The sequence below is a fragment of the Chiloscyllium plagiosum genome, unplaced genomic scaffold, assembly GCF_037043375.1.
Source record: "Chiloscyllium plagiosum isolate Xiang-an unplaced genomic scaffold, Cpla_swu_hap1 HiC_scaffold_34, whole genome shotgun sequence".
Taxonomy (NCBI): domain Eukaryota; kingdom Metazoa; phylum Chordata; class Chondrichthyes; order Orectolobiformes; family Hemiscylliidae; genus Chiloscyllium; species Chiloscyllium plagiosum.
In genome coordinates, this window is record NW_028270172.1 from 52,373,672 (window position 1) to 52,395,985 (window position 22,314).

The following is a 22,314-nucleotide window of genomic DNA, read 5'->3' on the forward strand; positions in this document are numbered from 1 at the left end:
AGAGCAGATGAATGCATGGCTGAGGAGCTGGTGTATGGGAGAAAGCTTCACATTTTTGGATCATTGGAAGCTGTTTTGGGGGAAGTGACCTGTACAAGAAAGACGGATTGCACCTAAATTGGAAGGGGACTTGTGGGCCGCCCGTGTGGGCGGCACGGTGGTACAGTGGTTAGCACTGCTGCCTCGCAGCGCCAGAGACCCGGGTTCAATTCCCGCCTCAGGCGACTGACTGTGTGGAGTTTGCACGTTCTCCCCGTGTCTGCGTGGGTTTCCTCCGGGTGCTCCGGTTTCCTCCCACAGTCCAAAGATGTGCAGGTTAGGTGAATTGGCCATGCTAAATTGCCCGTAATGTTAGGTAAGGGGTAAATGTAGGGGTATGGGTGGGTTACGCTTCGGCGGGTCGGTGTGGACTTGTTGGGCCGAAGGGCCTGTTTCCACACTGTAAGTAATCTAATCTAATCTAATATACTGGCAGGGAGATTTGCTAGAGCTGCTCGGGAAGATTTAAACTAGTAAGGTGAGGGGGATGGGGCCCAGAGAGATAGTGAGGAAAGATTTCAATCTGAGACTGGTACAGTTGAGAAAAAAAGCTGAGTCAAACAGTCAGGGCAGGCAGGGACAAAGCAGAGAACAAGGTATAACTAATAAATTAAATGCATTTATTTCGATACAAGAGGCCTAACAGGGAAGGCAGATGAACTCAAGGCATGGTTAGGAACATGGGACTGCGATATCATAGCAATTGCAGAAACATGGCTCAGGGATGGACAAGACTGGCAGTTTAATGTTCCAGGATACAAATGCTACAGGAAAGGGAGGCAAGAGAGGAGGGGGAGTGGCGGTTTTGATAAGGGATAGCATTACAGCTGTGCTGAGGGAGGATTTCCCCCGAAATATATCCAGAGAAGTTATTTAGGTGGAACTGAGAAATAAGAAAGGGAAGATCACCTTATTGGGATTGCATTATAGATCCCTAAATAGTCAGAGGGAAATTGAAAAACAAATTTGTAAGGAGATAGAACACAGAACAATACAGTGCAGAACAGGCCCTTCGGCCCTTGATGTTGCGCCGACTTGTGGACTATTCTCAGCTCGTCCCCTTACACTATCTCAAAATCATCCATGTGCTTATCTAAGGATTGTTTAAATCTCCCTAATGTGGCTGAGTTGACTACATTAGCAGGTAGGGCATTCCACGCCCTTACCACACTCTGTGTAAAGAACCTGCCTCTGACGTCTGTCTTAAATCTATCACCCCTCAATTTGTAGTTATGCCCCCTCGTACACACTGACATCATCAACCTAGGAAAAAGACTTTCACTGTCTACCCTATCTAATCCTCTGATCATCTTGTATGTCTCTATCAAATCCTCTCTTCACCTACATCTTGCCAATGAGAACAGGTTCAAGTCTCTCAGACTTTCCTAATAAGACCTTCCCTCCAGACTGGGCAATATCCTGGTAAATCTCCTCTGCACCTTTTCCAATGCTTCCACATCATTCCCGAAATATGGGGATCAGAACTGTACACAATACTCCAAGTGTGGCTGCACCACCGTTTAGGATAGTTAAGGGACGAGCTGAGAATAGTGTAACATTGAGGGTCGAAGGGCCTGCTCTGCGCTGTAATGTTCTATGTTCTATAATAGGGTGGATATGGTCGGGGATTTTAAATTTCCAAACATAGACTGGGACTGCCATAGTGTTAAGGGCTTAGATGGACAGGAAATTGTTAAGTGCGTACAAGAAAATCTTCTGATTCAGTATGTTGATGTACCTACTACAGAAGTTGCAAAACTTGACCTACTCTTCGGAAATAAGGCAGGACAGGTTACTGAGATGTCAGTGGGGGAGCACTTTGGGGCCAGCGACCATAATTCTATAAGTTTTAAAATAGTGATGGAAAAGGGTAGACCAGATCTAAAAGTTGAAGTTCTATGGCTCAGTGGTTAGCACTGATGCCTCACAACACCAGGGACCCGGGTTCAATTCCAGCCTCAGGCGACTGTCTGTGTGGAGTTTGCACATTCTCCCTGTGTCTGCATGGGTTTCCTCCGGGTACTCTGGTTTCCTCCCACAATCCGAAGATGTGTAGGTTAGGTGAATTCGCCATGCTAAATTGCCCATAGTGTTAGGTGCATTAGTCAGGGGTAAATAGGGGGAATGGGTCTGGATGGGTTACTCTTTGCAGGGCCGGTGTGGACTTGTTGGGCCGAATGGCCTTCCTCCAATCTAAATTGGAGGAAGGCCAATTTTGATGGTTTTAGGCAAGAACTTACAAAAGCTGATTGAGCGCAGATATTTGCAGGCAAAGGGTCGGCTGGAAAATGGGAAGCCTTCAGAAATGAGATAATGAGAGTCCAGAGAAAGTATATTCCTGTTAGGGTGAAAGGAAAGTCTGGTAGGTATAGGGAATGCTGGATGACTAAAGAAATTCAGGGTTTGGTTAAGAAAAAGGAAGCATATGTCAGGTATAGACAGGATAGAACAAAGGGTTTTTACAAATACATTAAGGACAAAAGGGTAACTAGAGAAAGAATAGAGCCCCTCAAAGATCAGTAAGGTGGCCTTTGTATGGAGCCACAGGAGGTGGGGTAGATACTAAATGAGTATTTTGCATCAGTATTTACTGTGGAAAAGGACATGGAAGATATAGAATGTAGGGAAATAGATGGTGACATCTTGAAAAATGTCCCTATTACAGAGAGGATGTCTTGGAACGCATAAAAGTGGATAAATCTCCAACTCCTGATCAGGTGTACCCTCGAACTTTGTGTGAAGCTAGGGAGGTGATTGCTGGGCCTCTTACTGAGATATTGGGATTCTTGATAGTCACAGGTGAGGTGCCAGAAGACTGGAGGTTAGTGAACGTGGTGCCACTGTTTAAGAAAGGTGGTAAGAACAAGTCAGTGAGCCTGACGTCGGTGGTGGGCAAGTTGCTGGTGGAAATCCTGAGGGACAGAATGTACATATATTTGGAAAGGCAAGGACTGATTAGTTCCTGAAGAAGGGCTTATGCCCGAAACGTCGATTCTCCTGTTCCCTGGATGCTGCCTGACCTGCTGCGCTGTTCCAGCAACACATTTTCAGCTCTGATCTCCAGCATCTGCAGACCTCACTTTCTCCCCTAGGGATAGTCATGTCATGGGAAATCATGTCTCACAAACTTGATTGAGTTTTTTGAAGTAACAAGGAGGATTGATGAGGGCAGAGCAGTAGATGTGATCTATGTGGACTTCAGTGAGGCCTTCGACAAGGGTCCCCATGGGAGACTAGTGAGCAAGGTCAGATCTCATGGAATACAGGGAGAACTAGCCATTTGGATACGGAACTGGCTCAAAGGTAGAAGACAGAGAGTAGTGGTGAAGAGTTGTTTTTCAGATTGGAGGCCTGTGACCAGTGGAATGCCACAAGGATCAGTGCTGGATCCACTAGTTTTCATTATTTATATAAATGACTTGGATGTGAGCATAAGAGGTATAGTTAGTAAGTTTGCTGATGACACCAAAATTGAGGTGTAGTGGACAGCGAAGAAGGTCACCTTAGATTACAACAGGATGTTGATCAGATAGGCCAGTGGGCTGAGAAGTGGCAGATGGAGTTTAATCTAGATAAATGTGAGGTGCTGCAATTTGGGAAAGCAAATCTTAGCAGGACTTATACACTTAATGGTAAGGTCCTAGGGAGTGTTGCAGAACAAAGCGACCTTGGAGTGCAAGTTCATAGCTCCTTGAACATAGAGACACAGGTAGATAGGATAGTGAAAAAGGTGTTTGGTATGCTTTCCTTTATTGAGTATTGAGTACAGTGTATTGAGTCAGAGTATTGAGAACAGGAGTTGTGAGGTCATGTTGCGGCTGTACAGGAAATTGATTAGGCCACTGTTGGAATATTGTACGCAAATCTGGTCTCCTTCCTATCGGAAAGATGTTATAAAGAACATAGAAAATTACAGCCCAGGAACAGGCCCTTCGGCCCTCCAAGCCTGAGCCGATCCAAATGTACTGTTAAACCTGTCAGTCAATTCCTAAGCATCTGTATCCCTCTGCTCCCCACCTACTCATGCATCTATCCAGACGCATCTTAAATGAATCTACCATGCCTGCCTCTACCACTTCTTCTGGCAACGCGTTCCAAACGCCCACCACCCTCTGTGTGAAGTACTTGCCGCGTGTATCTCCCTTAAATTTTCCAACTCTCACCTTGAAAGCGTGACCTCTCGTTATTGAGTCCTTCACCCTGGGAAAAAGTTTGTCTCTATGCACCAATGTTTATACCCTTCATGATTTTGTAAACTCGATCAGGTCCCCCCTCAATCTCCTTTTTTCTAATGAAAATAAACCCAAACTACTCAACCTCTCTTCATAGCTAGCACCTTCCATACCAGGCAACATCCTTGTAAACCTTCTTTGCACCCTCTCCAAAGTGCCCACATCCTATTGGTAATGTGGCGACCAGAACTGTACACAGTATTCTAAATGCAGCCGAACCAAAAGTCTTGTAAAATTTTAACATGACTTGCCAGTTCTTATACTCAATACCCTGTCCAATGAAGGCAAGCATACTATATGCCTTCTGGACCACTTTATCCACCTGTGCAGCAAACTTCAGGGTAAAATGGACCTGCACTCCCAGATCTCTCTGCCCAATTTTTCCCAAGGCTCTTCCATTCACTGTATAATTTGCTCTAGAATTAGTCTTGCCGAAATGCATCACCCCACATTTGTCTGGATTGAAAACCATCTGTCACTTTTCCACCCAACTCTCCAGTCTATCTATATCCTCTTGTATTCTCTGACAGTCCCTTATGCTTTCTGCTACTCCACCAATCTTCATGTCTTCTGAAACTTGATCATACCAACAGTGCCCTCTTCCAGATCGTTTATGTATATTACAAACAATAGTGGCCCCCAACACTGACCCTTGTGGAACACTACTAGTCACCTTTCACCATTTTGAGAAACTCCCTTCAACTCTGTCTCCTGTTGCTCAACCAGTTCTTTATCCACCTAGCTAGAACACCCTGCACACCATGCGACTTCACTTTTACCATTAGTCTACCATGGGGAACCTTATCAAACGCCTTACTAAAGTTCATGTATATGGCATCAACAGTCCTTCCTTCATCTAACAACTTAGTCACTTCCTCGAAGAACTCTACTAGGTTGGTAAGGCAAGATCTCCTCCGCACAAAACCATGTTGCCTATCACTGATAAGCCCATTCTTTTCTAAATATAAATAGATTTTATCCCTCAGTACCTTCTCCAGCAACTTTCCCACCATTGACATCAGGCTTATTCAGTGTAATTACGCTGAATATCCCTACTACCCTTCTTGTACAAGGGGACAACATGATCAACCCTCCAGTCCTCCAGCACCTCACCTGTACTGTGAAACTTGAAAGGGTTTAGAAAAGATTTACAAAGATGTTGCCAGGGTTGGAGGATTTGAGCTGTAGGGAGAGGTTGAATAGGCTAGGACTGTTTTCCCTGGAGCGTCAAAGGCTGAGGGGTGACCTTACACAGGTTTATAAAATCATGAGGGGCATGAATACGATAAATAGACAAAGTCTTTTCCCTGGGGTGGGGGAATTCAGAACTAGAGGGCATAGGTGAGAGGGGAAGATATAAAAAAGACCTAAGGGGCAACCTTTTCACGTAGAGGGTGGTATGTGTATGGAATGAGCTGCCAGAGGAAGTGGTGGAGGCTAGTGCAATTGCAACATTTAAAAGGCATCTGGATGGGTATATGAACAGGAAGGGTTTGGAGGCAAATGGGCCAGGTGCTGGCAGGTGGGACTAGATTGGGTTGGGATATCTGGTCCTCATGGATGAGTTGGACCAAACGGTCTATTTCCGTGCTGTACATCTCTAGGACTCTATGACTCTATAATGTATTCTGGTTCAGACCATGAGCTGTGGCCCTAAGTGTAATGTCCTTTTAGCAATGTTACAATGATAGTTGCTGATGCAGCCTGAAGTACAGCACTGAAGTGTATAAGTATACTAGAAGTGTACCATGAGGGCTCTTAGAGGCTGGCACACGTCAGATACCAGTGCCTGTGGTCATGGTATGCATATGGTTGGTGCCCATGGAGCACGTCTTGAAATGTTAGTGCCTTATGGCCAACATAGAAGTCCTTTGGATCAAGTGGCAAGCTGTACTCACCAAGTAGCCACTCTGATTTCCATGTCGTGAATGAAGATCTACTAATGGGCAAGAAGAGTGGGGATATGGGGATCATTTTCAGGTTGGCATTATGTAACCAGATGGTTTCCTCGGGGATCAGTGCTGCACTGCAACTATTTATGACGTTTATTACTAACTTGGAAGAAAGAAACAAATGTACTACAGCCAGATTTGCAAACAATGCAAAGACAGGTGGAAAGGCAAGTTGCAGGAGAGCTACAAATCGTCTGGAGAGATATTAAGTGAGTGGGCAACAAGTTAGCAAATGGAGAATAAATGTGGCAAAATGTGAAGCTGTTCATTTTGCAAGGGTGATTAAAAGAACAGTATTATTTAAAGGGGAAAAAACTGCAGGAAGCTGCAACACAAAGGGACTTGGGGATACTTGTGCAGGAAAATAGGAAGTTAGCACACAGGTAAAGCAGATAATTGGGAAGGTTAATGGAAAGGTGAAAGTGAGGACAGCAGATGCTGGAGATCAGAGCTGAAAAATGTGTTGCTGGAAAAGCGCAGCAGGTCAGGCAGCATCCAAGGAACAGGCGAATCAACATTTCGGGCATAAGCCCTTCTTCAGATTCCTGAAGAAGGGCTTATGCCCGAAATGTCGATATGTAGGTTAGGTGGGCTTGGATCAGCGCAACATCGAGGGCCAAAGGGTCTGTACTGCGCTGTATGTTTCTATGTAATGTTTACAAAGATGATCCCCAGTATGGAGGAATTTTCTTATGAGGAAAGGTTGAACAGGCTGGGATTCTGCTCACTGGAACTTAGAAGAATGTTAGATGATCTAATTGAAACAAGATTTTTAAGGTGCTTGACAGGGTAAACGCTGAGGATGTTTCCCCTTGTGAAAGCCTTGGATCAGAGGGCACAGTCTTAGAATAAAGGGGCACCAACTTAAGACTGAAATGAGGAGGTTTTTCTTCTCTGACAGTTGAGTGTTTTTTGGAACTTGTTGTCATAGAGAGCTGTGGGGCAAGAGTCCTTGTGTATATTTAAGACAGAGATAGATTGATAGATTCTTGATCAGTAAGGAAATCAAGGGTTATGGGGAATATGCAGGAAAGTGGATGTGATTAATGACAGATCAGCCATGATTCAGTTGAATGGCAGAGCAGGCTCAAGGGATGAATGTTGAAACTTTATTGCTGGAACAGCACAGCAGGTCAGGCAGCATCCAGGGAACAGGAGATTCGACGTTTCGGGCACAGGCCCTTCTTCAGGCCTGTGCCCGAAACGTCGAATCTCCTGTTCCCTGGATGCTGCCTGACCTGCTGTGCTGTTCCAGCAATAAAGTTTCAACTTTGATCTCCAGCATCTGCAGACCTCACTTTCTCCTCAAGGGATGAATGGCCTATTGCGGTTCTTATTTCTTGTGGTCGAATTTTCTCGATATTACTGAGGTGCATTGGGCCATTAACAAGGCATTCAACAAGCAACAATCCTCTTTAATTGGCAAATCAATTCTTCATAGTCAGAAACTCATTATTCCATTTGTCAAAAATATAAAAGATGGAATGAGATGCTCCCAATAGAGATTTGCCTCACTGGACTTCTTGATCCATTCAAACTGAACTAATACATCATGCTGTGAGCAAGCACAGCTTTTCCTAATTGCAAACAGAATATTTAAAAGAAAAAAAAATCAACATTTTGTTTAAGCTGCTCAATCTGTGCACATGATGAACCTTTTCCAACAATGCATGCGAATGGCAGTGAAGGAAAAAGTAAAAGGTACTGTATGGTTAAACAAATCAGCTGTGCACTCCAAGGAAGATTAGATGATACATTCCTGACAGATGTTTTTTTTAAGTAATCTATGACTCAAGACTCAGAGTTCACTATCCCAAGTATAAATCCAAACTGTTAATCAACATTTAAATGCAGTGGACTCCCCACATACCTTCACACTGTGTTACTTGCTCTTCAGTCCTTTGTGCAATGCTTTGAGGAATTGACAGCCACACAGCTAGACAGGTCAGGCGGGCAGAAGTATTTACTTTACTCAGCAACACAGGACAACTCTGAATCTGAAATACAAAGACAGATGAAAGGTCTTTACATCGGTATTCTTGGATGTCGACCCAGACATGAATTAGGCCCTTCCTGAAGAAGGGCTTATGCCCGAAACGTCGATTCTCCTGCTCCTTGGATACTGCCTGACCTGCTGCGCTTTTCCAGCAACTTATTTTCAGCAGACATCAATTAGTTCAACTTTGTTTCCTCAAATTCAAGAATGGTGTGACAGCAAAAGTTCACTGTAACATTCACTTTAACCACACCCTGTGGTAGCAAGTTTTGCATTCTCATCAGTCTTTCAGTAAAACATTCTCTTCTGAATTCCCTATAACATTGGCTGCCAACTCCCAATCCTTCACCCCCCAAGCTGTTCTGACCCTGTCTCACCCCTCCTTCTCCTGGGTTCCAAGCTGCATTTAAAATGGTGCATCATGTACATATAATGATGTCAGCAAATACAGCCCTTATAAAATAGGACCTCGAAGATCAAAATCTCTGGATTCCTTTTAATGCTCTTTCATCAAAGCACCTGGTTCCAAGGGGGTCCAGTCAATGTTAGAGAAGATAAAATCACCCACTACAAGAACTCCATTGTTTTCAGATCTTTCCCTGACCTTCTTACATGCCTGTTCCTCTATCTCCCGCTGTAAGGCCGATAGTATAACTCTAGCATCACGACTTATACTTTCTTTTTCTTCAGTTCCAAACATATTCCATCCACATTAGTGAAAAACAACAACCTAATTATTCTAATCCCATTTTGTGCAAGAGTTTTGCAGTGCTGAACCACTTCTGGAGCAATTCGGGCATTCATTAAGGACAGTTGGGAGCATTACCTTTGTAGGGGGTTCCATGAGTGTGGTTAGGAGGACTAGCACATGCAATCACATAGAAAATGCTGCACAGAAGCAGGTTATTTAGTCCAACACTTCCACAATGGTATTTGTCCCATTAAGCCTCCTTGCATCTTTCCTCATCGAAATGCTCCTATGACACTAAAGTCGGTGGAGTAGTGGACAGTTTGGAAGAATGTTACAGATCGCAGGGGGACTTAGATAAACTGCAGGATTGGGCTGAGAGGTGGCAAATGGATTTCAATGCAGCTAAATATGAGGTGATGCACTTTGGGAAGAATAACAAGAAAGCTGAGCACTGGGTCAATGGAAAGATTTTTGGTAGCGTGGATGTGCAGAGGGATCTTGGAGTCCTGGTACATAGATCCGTGAAAGTTGCCACCCAGGTTGATAGTGCTGTTAAGAAGGCACACGGTGTGTTAGGTTTCACTTGTAGAGGGATTAAGTTCTGGAGCCACAATATTATGCTGCAACTACACAAAACACTAGTGCAAAACACACATGGAACATTGTGTACAGTTCTGGTTGCCATATTTCAGGACAGATGTGAAAGCATTGGAAAAGGTGCAGAGGAGATTTACCAGGATGCTGCCTGGTCTGGAGGGAAAGTCTTATGTGGAAAGGCTGAGAGACTTGGGTTTGTACTCATTGGAAAGAAGAAGGCTAAGAAGGGATTTGATAGAGACATACAAGATGATCAGAGGATTAGATAGGGTAAGTAGTGAAAGTCTTTTTCCTCGGTTGATGGTGTCAAATTGAGGGGCAATAGATTTAAGACAGATGTCAGAGGCAGGTTCTTTACGCAGAGAGTAGTAAGGGAGTGGAATGCCCTACCTGCCAATGTAGTTAACTCAGCCACATTAGGCAGATTTAAACAGTCCTTGGATAAGCACATGGATGATGACGGGATAGTGTAGAGGGACATGCTGAGAGTAGTTCACAGGTCGGCGCAACATCGAGGGCCGAAGGGCCTGGTCTGCGCTGTATTGTTCTATGTTCTAAATTTTGAGAGCTTCTGCTTCTACCATCCTCAAGCAGGCAGTGAATTCCAGATTCTCACTCAATTCCCTACTTCCCCATATCCTTTACTAGCTTCCCCTTAAACTATATCCATGTTCTTCACTTCACTAAACTAACCTTTGGAGAAAGTAGTTGCTTCTTAATTCTCCATTAGATTTCTTTGCGACCAGGTTGGTACTGATGGTCAAAAGTAAAATATAACCTAATAGAGTGAGCATGGGATAGTATTGGAGAAAACAACAGGAGGCCACAGGAGAGGAGCCGAAATACTGAAGGATAGTCAATATGATATTAGACTAGAAAGGATCGAGGTTAGTTACGCACAGGTGTTATCAATTCTAGAAGGAGTGAAAGTAGACAAGTCCCCTGGGCCGGATGGGATTTATCTGGGATTCTCTGGGAAGCTAGGGAGGAGATAGCAGAGCCTTTGGCTTTGAAATTTGAGTCGTCATTGTCTACAGGTTTAGTACCTGAGGACTGGAGGATTGCAAATGTTGCGCCCTTGTTCAAGAAGGGCAGCAGAGATGACCCAGATAATTATAGACCAGTGAGCCTTACTTCTGTTGTAGATAATGTTTTCGAAAGGATTATAAGAGATAAGATTTATAATCATCTAGCAAGCAACAATTTGATTTCAGATAGTCAACATGGTTTCGTCAAGGGCAGGTCGTGTCTCACAAACCTCATTGAATTTTTTGAGAAGGTGACCAAGCATGTAGATGAGGGTAGGGCAGTTGATGTGGTATACTTGGACTTCAGTAAAGTCTTTGATAAGGTTCCACATGGTAGGCTGATGAAGAAAATGCAGAGGCATGGAATTGAGGATGATTTAGCAGTTTGGATTAGAAACTGGCTTTCTGGAAGAAGGCAGCGAGTGGTGGTTGATGGAAAATATTCAGCCTGGAGTCCAGTTACTAGTGGTGTGCCACAAGGATCTGTTTTGGGACCACTGCTGTTTGTCATTTTTACAAATGACTTAGACGCAGGCATAGGTGGATGGATTAGTAAATTTGCAGACGACACTAAAGTCAGTGGAGTAGTAGACAGTTTGGAAGAACGTTACAGGTTGCGGGGGACTTGGATAAACTGCAGAATTGGGCTGAGAGGTGGCAAATGGAGTTCAATGCAGCTAAATGTCAGGTGATGCACTTTGGGAAGAATAACAGGATGGCAGAGTACTTGGTCAATGGAAAGATTCTTGGTAGTGTGGATGTGCAGAGGGATCTTGGAGTCCATGTGCATCGATGCCTGAAAGTTGCCACCCAGGTGGACAGTGCTGTTAAGAAAACATACAGTGTGTTAGGTTTCATTGGTAGAGGGATTGAGTTCTGGAACCACAATTTCATGCTGCAACTATACAAAACGCTGGTGCGGCCACACTTGGAATATTGTGTACAGTTCTGGTCACCCTATTACAGAAAGAATGTGGAAGCATTGGAAAAGGTGCAGAGTAGATTTACCAGGATGTTGCCTGGTCTAGAGGGAAGGTCTTGTGAGGAAAGGCTGAGAGACTTGGGTCTGTTCTCATTGGCAAGAAGAAGGCGAAGAGGGGATTTGACAGAGACATACAAGATGATCAGAGGATTAGATAGGGTAGATAGTGAAAGACCTTTTCCTAGGATGATGACGTCAGCTTGTACGAGAGGGCACAACTACAACTTGAGGGGTGATAGATTTAAGACAGATGTCAGAGGCAAGTTCTTTAGGCAGAGAGTGGTAAGGGCGTGGAATGCCCTACCTGCTAAGGTAGTCAACTCAGCCACATTAGGGAGATTTAAACAATCCTTAGATAAGCACATGGATAGCGTAGGGGTATGAGCTGAGAATAGTTCACAGGTCGGCGCAACATCAAGGGCCGAAGGGCCTGTTCTGCGCTGTGTTCTATACAACTATTTAAAGAAGAAATTATTAAAGACCAGTCAGAATAACCTTGGTGAGGGAGAAACTATTGGAAGCAACCTGAGAGACAGAATTAATCTGCATTTAAACAGTCAGGGATTGATCAAGAAGAGTCAGTGTGGTTTTGTTAAGGGAACGTCTTGTCTGACCAGTATGATTTATTTTTTGAAGAGGTGACAGGTGTGTAAATGAGGCCAATGCTTTGACATTGTCTATTTGGACTTCGAGATGTAAGTTAAGAGACAGAATGTTCAGAGGAGATGTGAGGAAAATCGTTTTCACCCAGAGGGTTGTGGGAATCAAGAATTCACTGCCTGCTTAAGGGTGGACAAAGTTAAAAATCACAACACCAGGTTACAGTCCAACAGATTTATTTGGAAGCACTAACTTTCATAGCACTGCTCCTTCATCAGGTAGCTTTGGGAGAGGATCTGAAGACACAGAATTTATTGTAAAAGATTACAGTGTAACACAACTGAAATAATATATTGAACAAACCTAGATTGCTTTTAAGTTTTTCATCTTTTAAAATGGGTTGCAGGTTTTGATTTATTAATAGGTAAATTCCAGAACTTATGGGGTTTATATATTCATGAGTCAAAATCTGCAACCCATTCTAAAAGATGAAAGACTTAACAGCAATCTAGGTTTGTTCAATATATTATTTCAGTTGTGTGACACTGTAATCGTTTACTATAAATTCTGTATCTTATGATCCTCTTCAAAAGGTACCTGATGAAGGAGCTATCCTCCGAACGCTAGTGCTGCCAAATAAATCTGTTGGACTACAACCTGGTGTTATGTGATTTTTAACTTTGTCCACCCCAGTCCAACACTGGCTCCTCCACATCATTTTTAAAAGCAGAAATTCTTGTTATATTTAAGGAATATTTAGTTGTGCACCTGCAAAGCCAAAGCATACAAGGCTGTGGGCCAAGTGCTGTAAAATAAGATTAGAATAATTAGGTGGATGTTTTTGACCAACACGGACGCAATGGCCATAAATGCAGAACTGAAAAATAAGAAAATTAAAATCACTATAATAGAGTTATACTGTAGGATTTCCAATAGCGAGTGGTAGATGGAGAAACAGGTGTGTAAGCAGATCAGGAAAAGATGTAAAAAACAGGGTTGTTGTAGTGGGTGGTTTGAACTTCTCTGATATTGACTGGTACTCCATTAGTAGCAGGGGCTTAGTTGGAGCAGAATTTGGTGGGTGCATCCAGGAGGATTTCTTGAAATAATACATAGATAGCCCAACTTTGGAGGGGCCATACTAGACATTGTATGGGGGAATGTGTTGAAATGAAGTAATCAAAGTTTCAGTGGGGAATTTTGATCATAATTCAGTAAGTTTTAAATTAGATACGGTTTATGATAAGGCTGGTCCTTGGGTGAAAGTGCTACATTGGGAGGAGACTAATTGCAACAATATTAACAGGAACTGGAGAAATTAGATTGGTGGCAGTTATTTGAAGGTAAATCCACATCTGACATGTGGGTTTCTTTCTAAAGCCCATTAATCAGAGTTCAGTACCAGTATGATCTTGTGAGGATGAAGGAGAAAGGTGGCAAGTTTCAGGAACCTTGGATGATAAAGAGAGTTTAGTTAAAAAAAAGAAAAAGGAAGCATATAAAAGAAGTCAAACAAGGCCCTTGTGCAGTATAAAAGGAAACAAAACAAAAAACTTTAAAAATATATTAGGAGGGCTAGAAGAGGTCGAGAAATGTCCTTGGATATTGAGTTAAGGAGAATCCCAAGGCATATATTAGCAGCAAAAGGGCAAAGGGAACAGGTAGGTCCACTCAAGGACAAATGAGGGAATTTATGCGTGGAGCCACAGGAAATGAGTGTGGTCATAAATTATACTTTGCAGCAGTATTCACCGAGGAGAACAATACTGATGATGGTAAGAGTAGGAAAGGGTATGTTGATATTCTGGGGTAAGTTGATATTAAGAGGGAGGAGGGAGTGGATGCCTTGAAAAACATTAAGGTAGGTAGGTCCCCAGGGCCTGATAGGATCTTTCCCAGGATAATAATAAACAAGATGGGGCCCAGTAATATCAAACATGGTGACAGGGAACATGGAAAAACTAGATTATTTGTATCAGCTGATTTATAGGTTTATTCAGGAAGAGGAAGCTGATAACATATCAGTGGAAGCAGAGATGGTTGACATAATGGATGGGCTGAAATTTGATAGGAAGGACACGGGGAGATGATGAATTAGTGGTATTGTCTCTAGACTAATAATCCACAAGTTGAATTCTACAAGGAAAGATGGTGAATTTGAATTAGAAAAAAGAATCTGGAATTAAAAAAATAAATGATAGCCATTAAACAACTGTTAAATGTTGTAAAAACCATCTTGCTAATTAATGTCCTTTAGGTAAGGACATCGGTATCCTTACCTGATCTAGCTAACATGAGATTTCAGCCCCACAGCAAAACAAAACAATGTGGCTGAATCAGAGATGGATTACCAAGCCACTCAGTTGTGCCAAACTGCCGTAAATTGTCAAAAGTAGAATGAAACTGGACAGACCATGTGGCATTGGCTTAGTCACCAGTGATGACAATTGAAAACTCAGCCTCATCAACCTAGCAAAAATCTTCATCAACATCTGGGGACCAGTGTCAAAATTGAGAGAGCTCTTTCACAGACTAGTTTTTCAACAGTCTGGCATAGTCATACTCGAGATTGTACTTTACAGTCAATGACCCAGGCAACATCAAAACTATCCATTAGTATGTCCTGTCCCACTGAAAGGACAGCAAAGGTGGTGGCAGAGTTGCACACAGTCCAGGAGGGTATCCAGAAGATTGACTCTGGACTCCTTAAATCTCAAGGTATCAGATTAAACAGTCACTAATCCTAATAGTTATCCTACTGATAACCATACAAAGCTACCCCCAGCTGATGAAATGATTCGTCAGTACTACTTAATGTTAAATACAACTTGAGGAAATGTTGAGGGTGACAAAGGTTGTCAAATGTACTGTCGGTGGGAACTTCCAATGTCCATCAAGAGTGGCTTTGACAGCAGCATTAATGACTGATCTTGTAGGGAATGGTTGCTATACTGTGTCTGCAGTGGTAGTGAACAAACCATAACCAAAAAAAAAGATACTTGGCCTCATTCTTACTAACCTGCCTGCCACAGATGCACTTATTCATGACAGTATTAATTAGCAATGATGGCCACATACAGTCCTCATGGAGACGAAGTCCCCTATTCACACCAGTGATATTCTCCATCTACCATGATGTGAAATAGGATTGATTTCAAAAAGATCTAGCAAATCAAAACTGAGCATTCATGAGGCATTTTGGTGCACCAGCAACAGTACACAATCTGCAACCTCATGCCCTAGCATATGCCCCATTCTGTTACCATCAAGACAAGAGATCACCACTCAAAAGAAAAGTGCAGAAGGGAACACCAGAACAGCACCAGGCATGTGTAAAAGAACTGTGTCAACCTGATGAAGCCATGCACAATTCGACTTGAATGCCAAAACACAAAAGAAGTGAGTAATAGAAAGGGGTCTCTGATTCCACAGCTTGAATTGGCTCCCAGCTCTGCAATTTTGTCATGTCCAGCTGAGAATGATGGTGTACAATTAAGCTACTTGCATTAAGTGAAGGTCCACAAATATCCCCGTTCTCAATGATGGAAAAGCCTAAAACTAAGGCTGAAACAACTTCAGTAATTCAAGGGGCGGCAAGGTGGCTCAGTGGCTGGTACTGCAGTCTCACAGTGCCAGGGACTCAAATTCAATTCCAGCCTCGGGCAACTGTCTCTGTGGGGTTTGCAAATTCTCCCAGTATCTGTGTCAATTTCCTCCAGGTGCTCTGGTTTCCTCCCACAATCCAAAGATGTGCAGATCAGGTGGACTGGTGACGCTAAATTGTTAAGTGCATTGGTAGGAGGGTAATGGGTCTGGGTGGGTTACTCTTCGGAGGGTCGGTGTGGACTGCTTGGGCTGAAGGGCCTGTTTCCACACTGTAGGGAATCTAATCTAAACTAAAGCTAGAGCTGACAAGGGGAAATGACCATTGGGTCCCACACAAGTGTCATGTAATCACTGACTACATCCAACAAGAGGGAAAATCTAACCATTGCTTCTGTGGCATCTCCATGACTGAACTCCAGAGTATCAACATTATAGACCTTACCATTGACAAGAAACTGATCTGGACCAGTGATAAACATACTGTGGCTGCAAGAGTGAGTCAGGGGCTAGGAACGCAGTGGTGAGCAGTTCACCTCTTGGTCCTTGTAAACAGTGAATAGGCTTTCAAGTCAGGAATAATAGAATAGTCTTCATTTGCCTGAATGGGAGTAGTTCCAACACTACTTGAGAAACTCAACAGCACCCAGGAAAAAACATCCCATGTAACTGTCACTCATCACTGCGGTAACTCATCAAAGGTGCCTTTGACTGCACCTATAAATTCTACCACCTATTAAGACAAAGGCAGCCAATATATGGGAATATCATCACCCATGAGTTCCCTCCACGCCACTCACCATCCAGACTTGGAGATATCAAAAATCCCAGAAGCTTAGTGGGCGGCACGGTGGCACAGTGGTTAGCACTGCTGCCTCACAGCGCCTGAGACCCGGGTTCGATTCCCGCCTCAGGCGACTGTGTGGAGTTTGCACATTCTCCCCGTGTCTGCGTGGGTTTCCTCCGGGTGCTCCGGTTTCCTCCCACACTCCAAAGATGTGCAGGTCAGGTGAATTGGCCATGCTAAATTGCCCATAGTGTTAGGTAAGGGGTACATGTAGGGGTATGGGTGGGTTGCGCTTCGGCGGGGTGGTGTGGACTTGTTGGGCCGAAGGGCCTGTTTCCACACTGTAAGTAATCTAATCTAATCTAATCTAATCTAACCTGTAAGTAATCTAACCTAATCTAATCTTCTCCTCAACAGCAACAGCATCTCACCACAGCCTTTTCAAGGGGAGTTCAGGATGAGCAATAAATACTGGGCTAGTCAGTGATGCCCATACCCCTTAAATGTATAAAAATACTTTCAAGTTAAACCATTCTTTTAGAACATACATGTCTCATCCTTTAGTTATCTAAACTTCATTCCAGGTTATACATTAAAAGATTCACAAAAATATTGATTGCCTACCTTTTTAATGTCTATTTGCCATAGCTTAATGTAACCATCGCTGGATGCTGTGGCAAGAACATGACTCTGTGCAACTGAGAAAAAGTGCATCACTTTTACCCTAAAAAAGTTTAAAGATATAGAAATTTGGAAATGCAAGACTCACGCATAATAACTGAATACCTGCAGAGGTTCCTGTGGAAAGAATAAACATTTCTGAAGCTGTTCAAACAGGACAGAAGATTATAAATACACTCCTCCTTTACAAAGCTGATTCCTATTTACCTGCCAATGTTTGTAAAGTCATAATATATGCAGAAGAGCAAGTATAGTTCCTGCTTGGTACAGGATTGAAACTTTTCCTTGCCAGCTTTAGTCTGTAAGTGATACTGTTCCACCTGAATCAGAAATTTGAGAGTTCAAATCTCAGTCTAGAACATTAGTACATAATGGAGACGATGTATCATTGTAGCATGGAAGGAGTGCCACACTGTGTTTTATTAAACTGAAGACCTCTTTATTCAGGCAGAGATCATAGATCTTAGGCCATATTTGAAGAAAAGAGGGAGCAGTCCTGGTGTTCCCTCAATCAGCAACATAATTTTAAACAAATGACTGATCATTGATTGCAGTTGCTCTTTTATCTTGCAATACATAAAGATTGGCTGCTACTTCTACCTAAAAAGCAACAATGACTCAAAAGATTGCCATTTGCTATGAAACCTTCAGGATGTTCAGAGAACATAAATACACTCTATAAGAGCAGTTCCTTACTACTAAAAGAAGTTTCCTAGCAGCAGTGCCCAAAGTTAATGACTCGTTTGCAATCTGACAAAGGATAGCACTCTAAAATTTAAGTAAGAGTCCACAGAATATATTTATTTCTCAAGTTGCTGGAAAGTAGAGGACGTGAGTTAAAAAGGTGGTAGTTTAACATCAAGAAGTCAGAGTTGGCTCAAACTTCAGAGGGAGAGGGGAATAGGTAACATTATTTAACATTGTTTAGAATGATCCGAATGATCAAATTTCACCAGACTTCAAATTTGAAACCAGGCGACCATGGTTGGGAAAACTGATTTGACCAACAAATGTTAAGCAAGTCAATGGGTATGTTTTGCTCAAACAGAAGTAATTTAAAGACCAATGAACTTTAAGTGCAAAAGAATTTACATTGTACCTGGTGTCATGAGCCTTGAACTCAGAAAGACATGCTTTTGTGTTTGTATTGTACAATCTGACATATTCTTCATCCCCAGCTATAGCAACGATAGACTCCTAAAAGACAAATAAAATACATTTAATTTTAAACACGGAAATCTGCTTGCATTTCAATCCCAGGGCTTTAAAATAATGGTCACTAACCATGAGCTTATAAAATAAACCGTTTATTTTGACAATAAATAGAACACTACTAACACTGCAATTTTCTGATGAAGCTCCTCTGGCAATAATTTAGTGGAATTGCATGAAGTTATTTGTCTCCAGTATATGTAAAAAATTTTATTTGCCTTAAACATTTACACTTACCAACACCACTTACATTCATTAATATTCAAATGGCACAATTATGTTGTCGTGGGACAGTAGCAAAGCAATGGTGTCCACCACTCATTTCAATGAAAACTGGACATAAGTTTTGCAAGCTTTTAAGTGAAATCGTTCTCTACATCATTGTTTTATTTTTAATTCTCTTGTGGGATATGTTGCTGGCTGGGCCAGAATACATTCCCTATTCCCCTCATTGCCCCAACAGAAGGTAATGTTGTGCTGACTTCTTGAACCACTGCAGTCCACTTGTTACAGGTAATCCCATAATTCTATTAGAGAGGGAATTGCAGGATTTTGACCTCGTGAGGCTGAAGAAATAGTGACACATTTCTAAGTCAGGATGATGAGTGACTTGGAAGGGAATGTGCAGGTAGTGATGTCCCAATCTGTATGCTGCCCTTGTCCTTCTAAGTAGGAGTGGTTAAGAATTTGGACGATGCTGTCTAAGGAACCTTGGTGAATTTCTGCAGTGCACTTTGTAGATGGTGAAAATGTGTTGCTAGAAAAGCGCAGCAGGTCAGGCAGCATCCAAGGAGCAGGAGAATCGACGTTTCGGGCATGAGCCTTTCTTCAGGGCCCTGAAGGGGTCATGCCCGAAACGTCGATTCTCCTGCTCCTTGGATGCTGCCTGACCTGCTGCACTTTTCCAGCAACACATTTTCAGCTCTGATCTCCAGCATCTGCAGTCCTCACTTTCACCTTGTAGATGGTGCAAACTATTGCTAATGAGTGTCAGTGGTGGGGGGAATGAATGTTTGCAGATGAGATGCCAATCAAGCAGACTGCTTTGTTCTGGAAGTTGTCTAGTTTCTTGAGTGTTGTTGGAGCTACACTCATCCAGCTAAGCAGGGAGCATTCCGTCATGTTCTTTGCTTGTGCCTTGTAAATGGTGAACAGCCTTTGGAGAGTCAGGTGGTGAGTTATTCATTGCAAGATTCTCAGTCTCTGGTCTACCCTTGTAGCCACAGTACTTATATAACCAGTCCAGTTCAGTTTCAGTCCATGGTAATTCTCTAGGTCATTGCTCGTGGGGAATTTAGTGACGGTGGATTTTAAAGGGCATGGGAATGACAGAACTTAGAACAGTACAGCACAGAATCAGGGCCTTTAGCCCATCTGAGGCAACCATGATGTCATTCTAAACTAATTGCATCTGCCTGCACATGGTCCGTATTCCTCTCTCCCCTGCTCGTTCATGTGTCTGTCTTCAACATTGCTGTCTGTTTTTACCACCTTCTCGGACGGCACTTTCCAGGTCTTTTAAACATTATCATATTTGCAAAGCCATGTGCTCACTGCACATGCGTCTGTCCAATAAGACAGAATAAAATGAAATCAACTGTCCTGGTTTCCTACTGTAATGTTTGGAACGAGAGTCAGGTGGACCTTATTAACTAGGAGATTCTTGATTGGGATTGTTAACCTGGGCCAGAGAGCCCCTGACTGACAAATAAAAAACAGGAGATTCAGAGAGTCTCCTCACTCTAGGGACTGGCTCTGAGCTGGCTGATCTGAACCCAACTTTGCACATGTAAATAAGAGATGACTTGGTGACGAGGTACTGACCTCTGCGCAGTTATTTCACCTACTTTATGCAAAAGTGGACGGCAAATTAAGAGATGTTGGAAATACAGTCTGCTTCAAGCTGGTAGGAACCTAACACAATGTTTGCAGTCACTAGAAATGTTTTCTTCACTCTGCTTTGACATTGCGGTTGTGGCAGGTCTTGAGATTTCAGTGAAATGACTTTCCTGACTTTCCATGGACAGTACTCTAGCCACTTTCTAACAACTTCTCTCAACCCATACCATTCCTCCCTCTTCAGCAATTTTGTCCTGCTCTATTTCACCTCTCCTCATTCTCCCTATTATGCTGTAGTCCACAGGATAGTCAACTACTGTGTTTGTGCTAGGAGCAAGTGATTTTTTTTAAACAGAATCCTTGAAGTCAAGACAAAGTCCTAGAACCCATATTATACCACTCCCTGTGGACTTCAGAACACACATCATTGAGCAGTATAGCACTGGAACAGCCCCTTTGGCCCACCACGTCTGTGTTAATGTCATTCTAAATTAGTCCTTATGCCTCTATTTCCTGCCTTGTCACATGTCTGTCTTCAACATTGCTCTACTACCTCCACTAGCAGCATTTTCCAGGCATCAACACCTTCTCTGTAAAAAAAAATACTTACCTCAAACATCTACTTTAAACTTTTCCTCTCTTACTGTAAACCTACGCCTACTTATATTTGACAGTTCTACCCTGGGAAAAAGACACCAACTGTCCACTTGACCCATGCCTCTCATAACTACACATTCTTCCATTTAGGTTTCCCCTCAGTCCCCAAAATCCTAGCAAAAACAATCTAAGTTAGTCCAATCTCTTATAGCTATTGCACTTCTAATCCTAGTAGACTCTCTTTTGCACCTCTCCAAAGTAACTACATTCTTTCTACAGTGTGGTGACCAGAACGGCACACAATACTCCAAATGTGCCCGAATTAAAGTGTTAAATTCAACGTCCTGAGCTATGACGGCAAGCATGCCATGCATCTTCCTTATACACTTGTGTTGCCACTTCCAGGGAGCTGTAGACTTGCACCCCAAGATCCCTCTGTATCAATGCTCCAAGGGTCCACATACAGGAGACTTCCTTCTTGCATTTGACCAAAGTGCATCACCTCATACTTGTCAGGATTAAACTCCATCTGTCATTTCTCTGCCCAACTTTTAAACAGATCCTGCTGCGTCCTTGGACAACTTTCCTCACTATCCAAAATTTCACCAATTTTTGTGCCATCTACTAACTTACTATTCAGACAACCAGCATTTTCAACCAAATAATTTATATATATGTTACAAACAATACAGGTCCCAGCATTGATTCCTGTGGAACACTACTGGTCATCGAACACCATTCAGAAAGACATCCCTCCACAACACCCTCTCTATCTCTACAGACCCTTTGGACCAACTTGTTCATGCCGACCAGATACTTAACCTAATTTTTTTGCCACTGCCAGTACTTAGCCCCTATTACTCGAAACGCTTCCTACTCATACACCCATCCAGATGTCTTTTAAATGCTGTAACTGAACCAGCCTCCACCATTTCTTCTGGCAGCTCATTCCATACATGCACGACCCTCTGCATGAACAAGATGCCCCTTAGGTCCTTTTGTATTTTTAACCTTTTACCCCAAATCTATGCCCTCGAGTTCTGGACACCCACATCAGAGGAAAAAAAACCTTGCCTGTTTATCCCATTCATGCCCCTCAGGTTTTATAAACCTCTATAACATCACCCCTCAGCCTCCGATGCTCCAGGGAAAACAACCCCAGCCTATTCAGCCTCTCGCTACAGCTCAAATCCTCCAATCCTTGTAAATCTTTTCTGAATTCTTTCAAGTTTCACAACATCCTTTCCATAGGAGGGAGCTCAGAATTCCAAAAGTGGTCGAACCAATGTCCTGTATAGGTGCAACATGACCTCCTAACTCATATACCCAGGGCTCTGAATAATACAGGAAAGAATACCAAATGCCTTCTTCACTACCTATCTCTCTGTGACTCCACTTTTAAGGAACTATGAAGCTGCACTCCAAGGTCTCTCTTCAGCAACACTCACCAGGACCTTACCACTAAGTGTATATGTCCT

The 22,314-nt window shown here is 42.8% G+C and overlaps 1 protein-coding gene across 1 annotated transcript in view; it reads right to left on the bottom strand.

Moving 5' to 3' along the window:
* pak1ip1 (PAK1 interacting protein 1) overlaps positions 1–22,314 on the bottom strand; it is a 71,108-nt gene that overhangs the window by 2,387 nt on the left and 46,407 nt on the right. The window contains exons 7-9 of the mRNA XM_087978677.1: positions 18,288–18,385; positions 17,132–17,231; positions 8,094–8,220 (exon numbers count right to left, since the gene is read on the bottom strand). Coding sequence (XP_087834803.1) covers positions 8,094–8,220; positions 17,132–17,231; positions 18,288–18,385 — 325 coding nt within the window. The remainder of the gene's footprint in view (positions 1–8,093; positions 8,221–17,131; positions 17,232–18,287; positions 18,386–22,314) is intronic.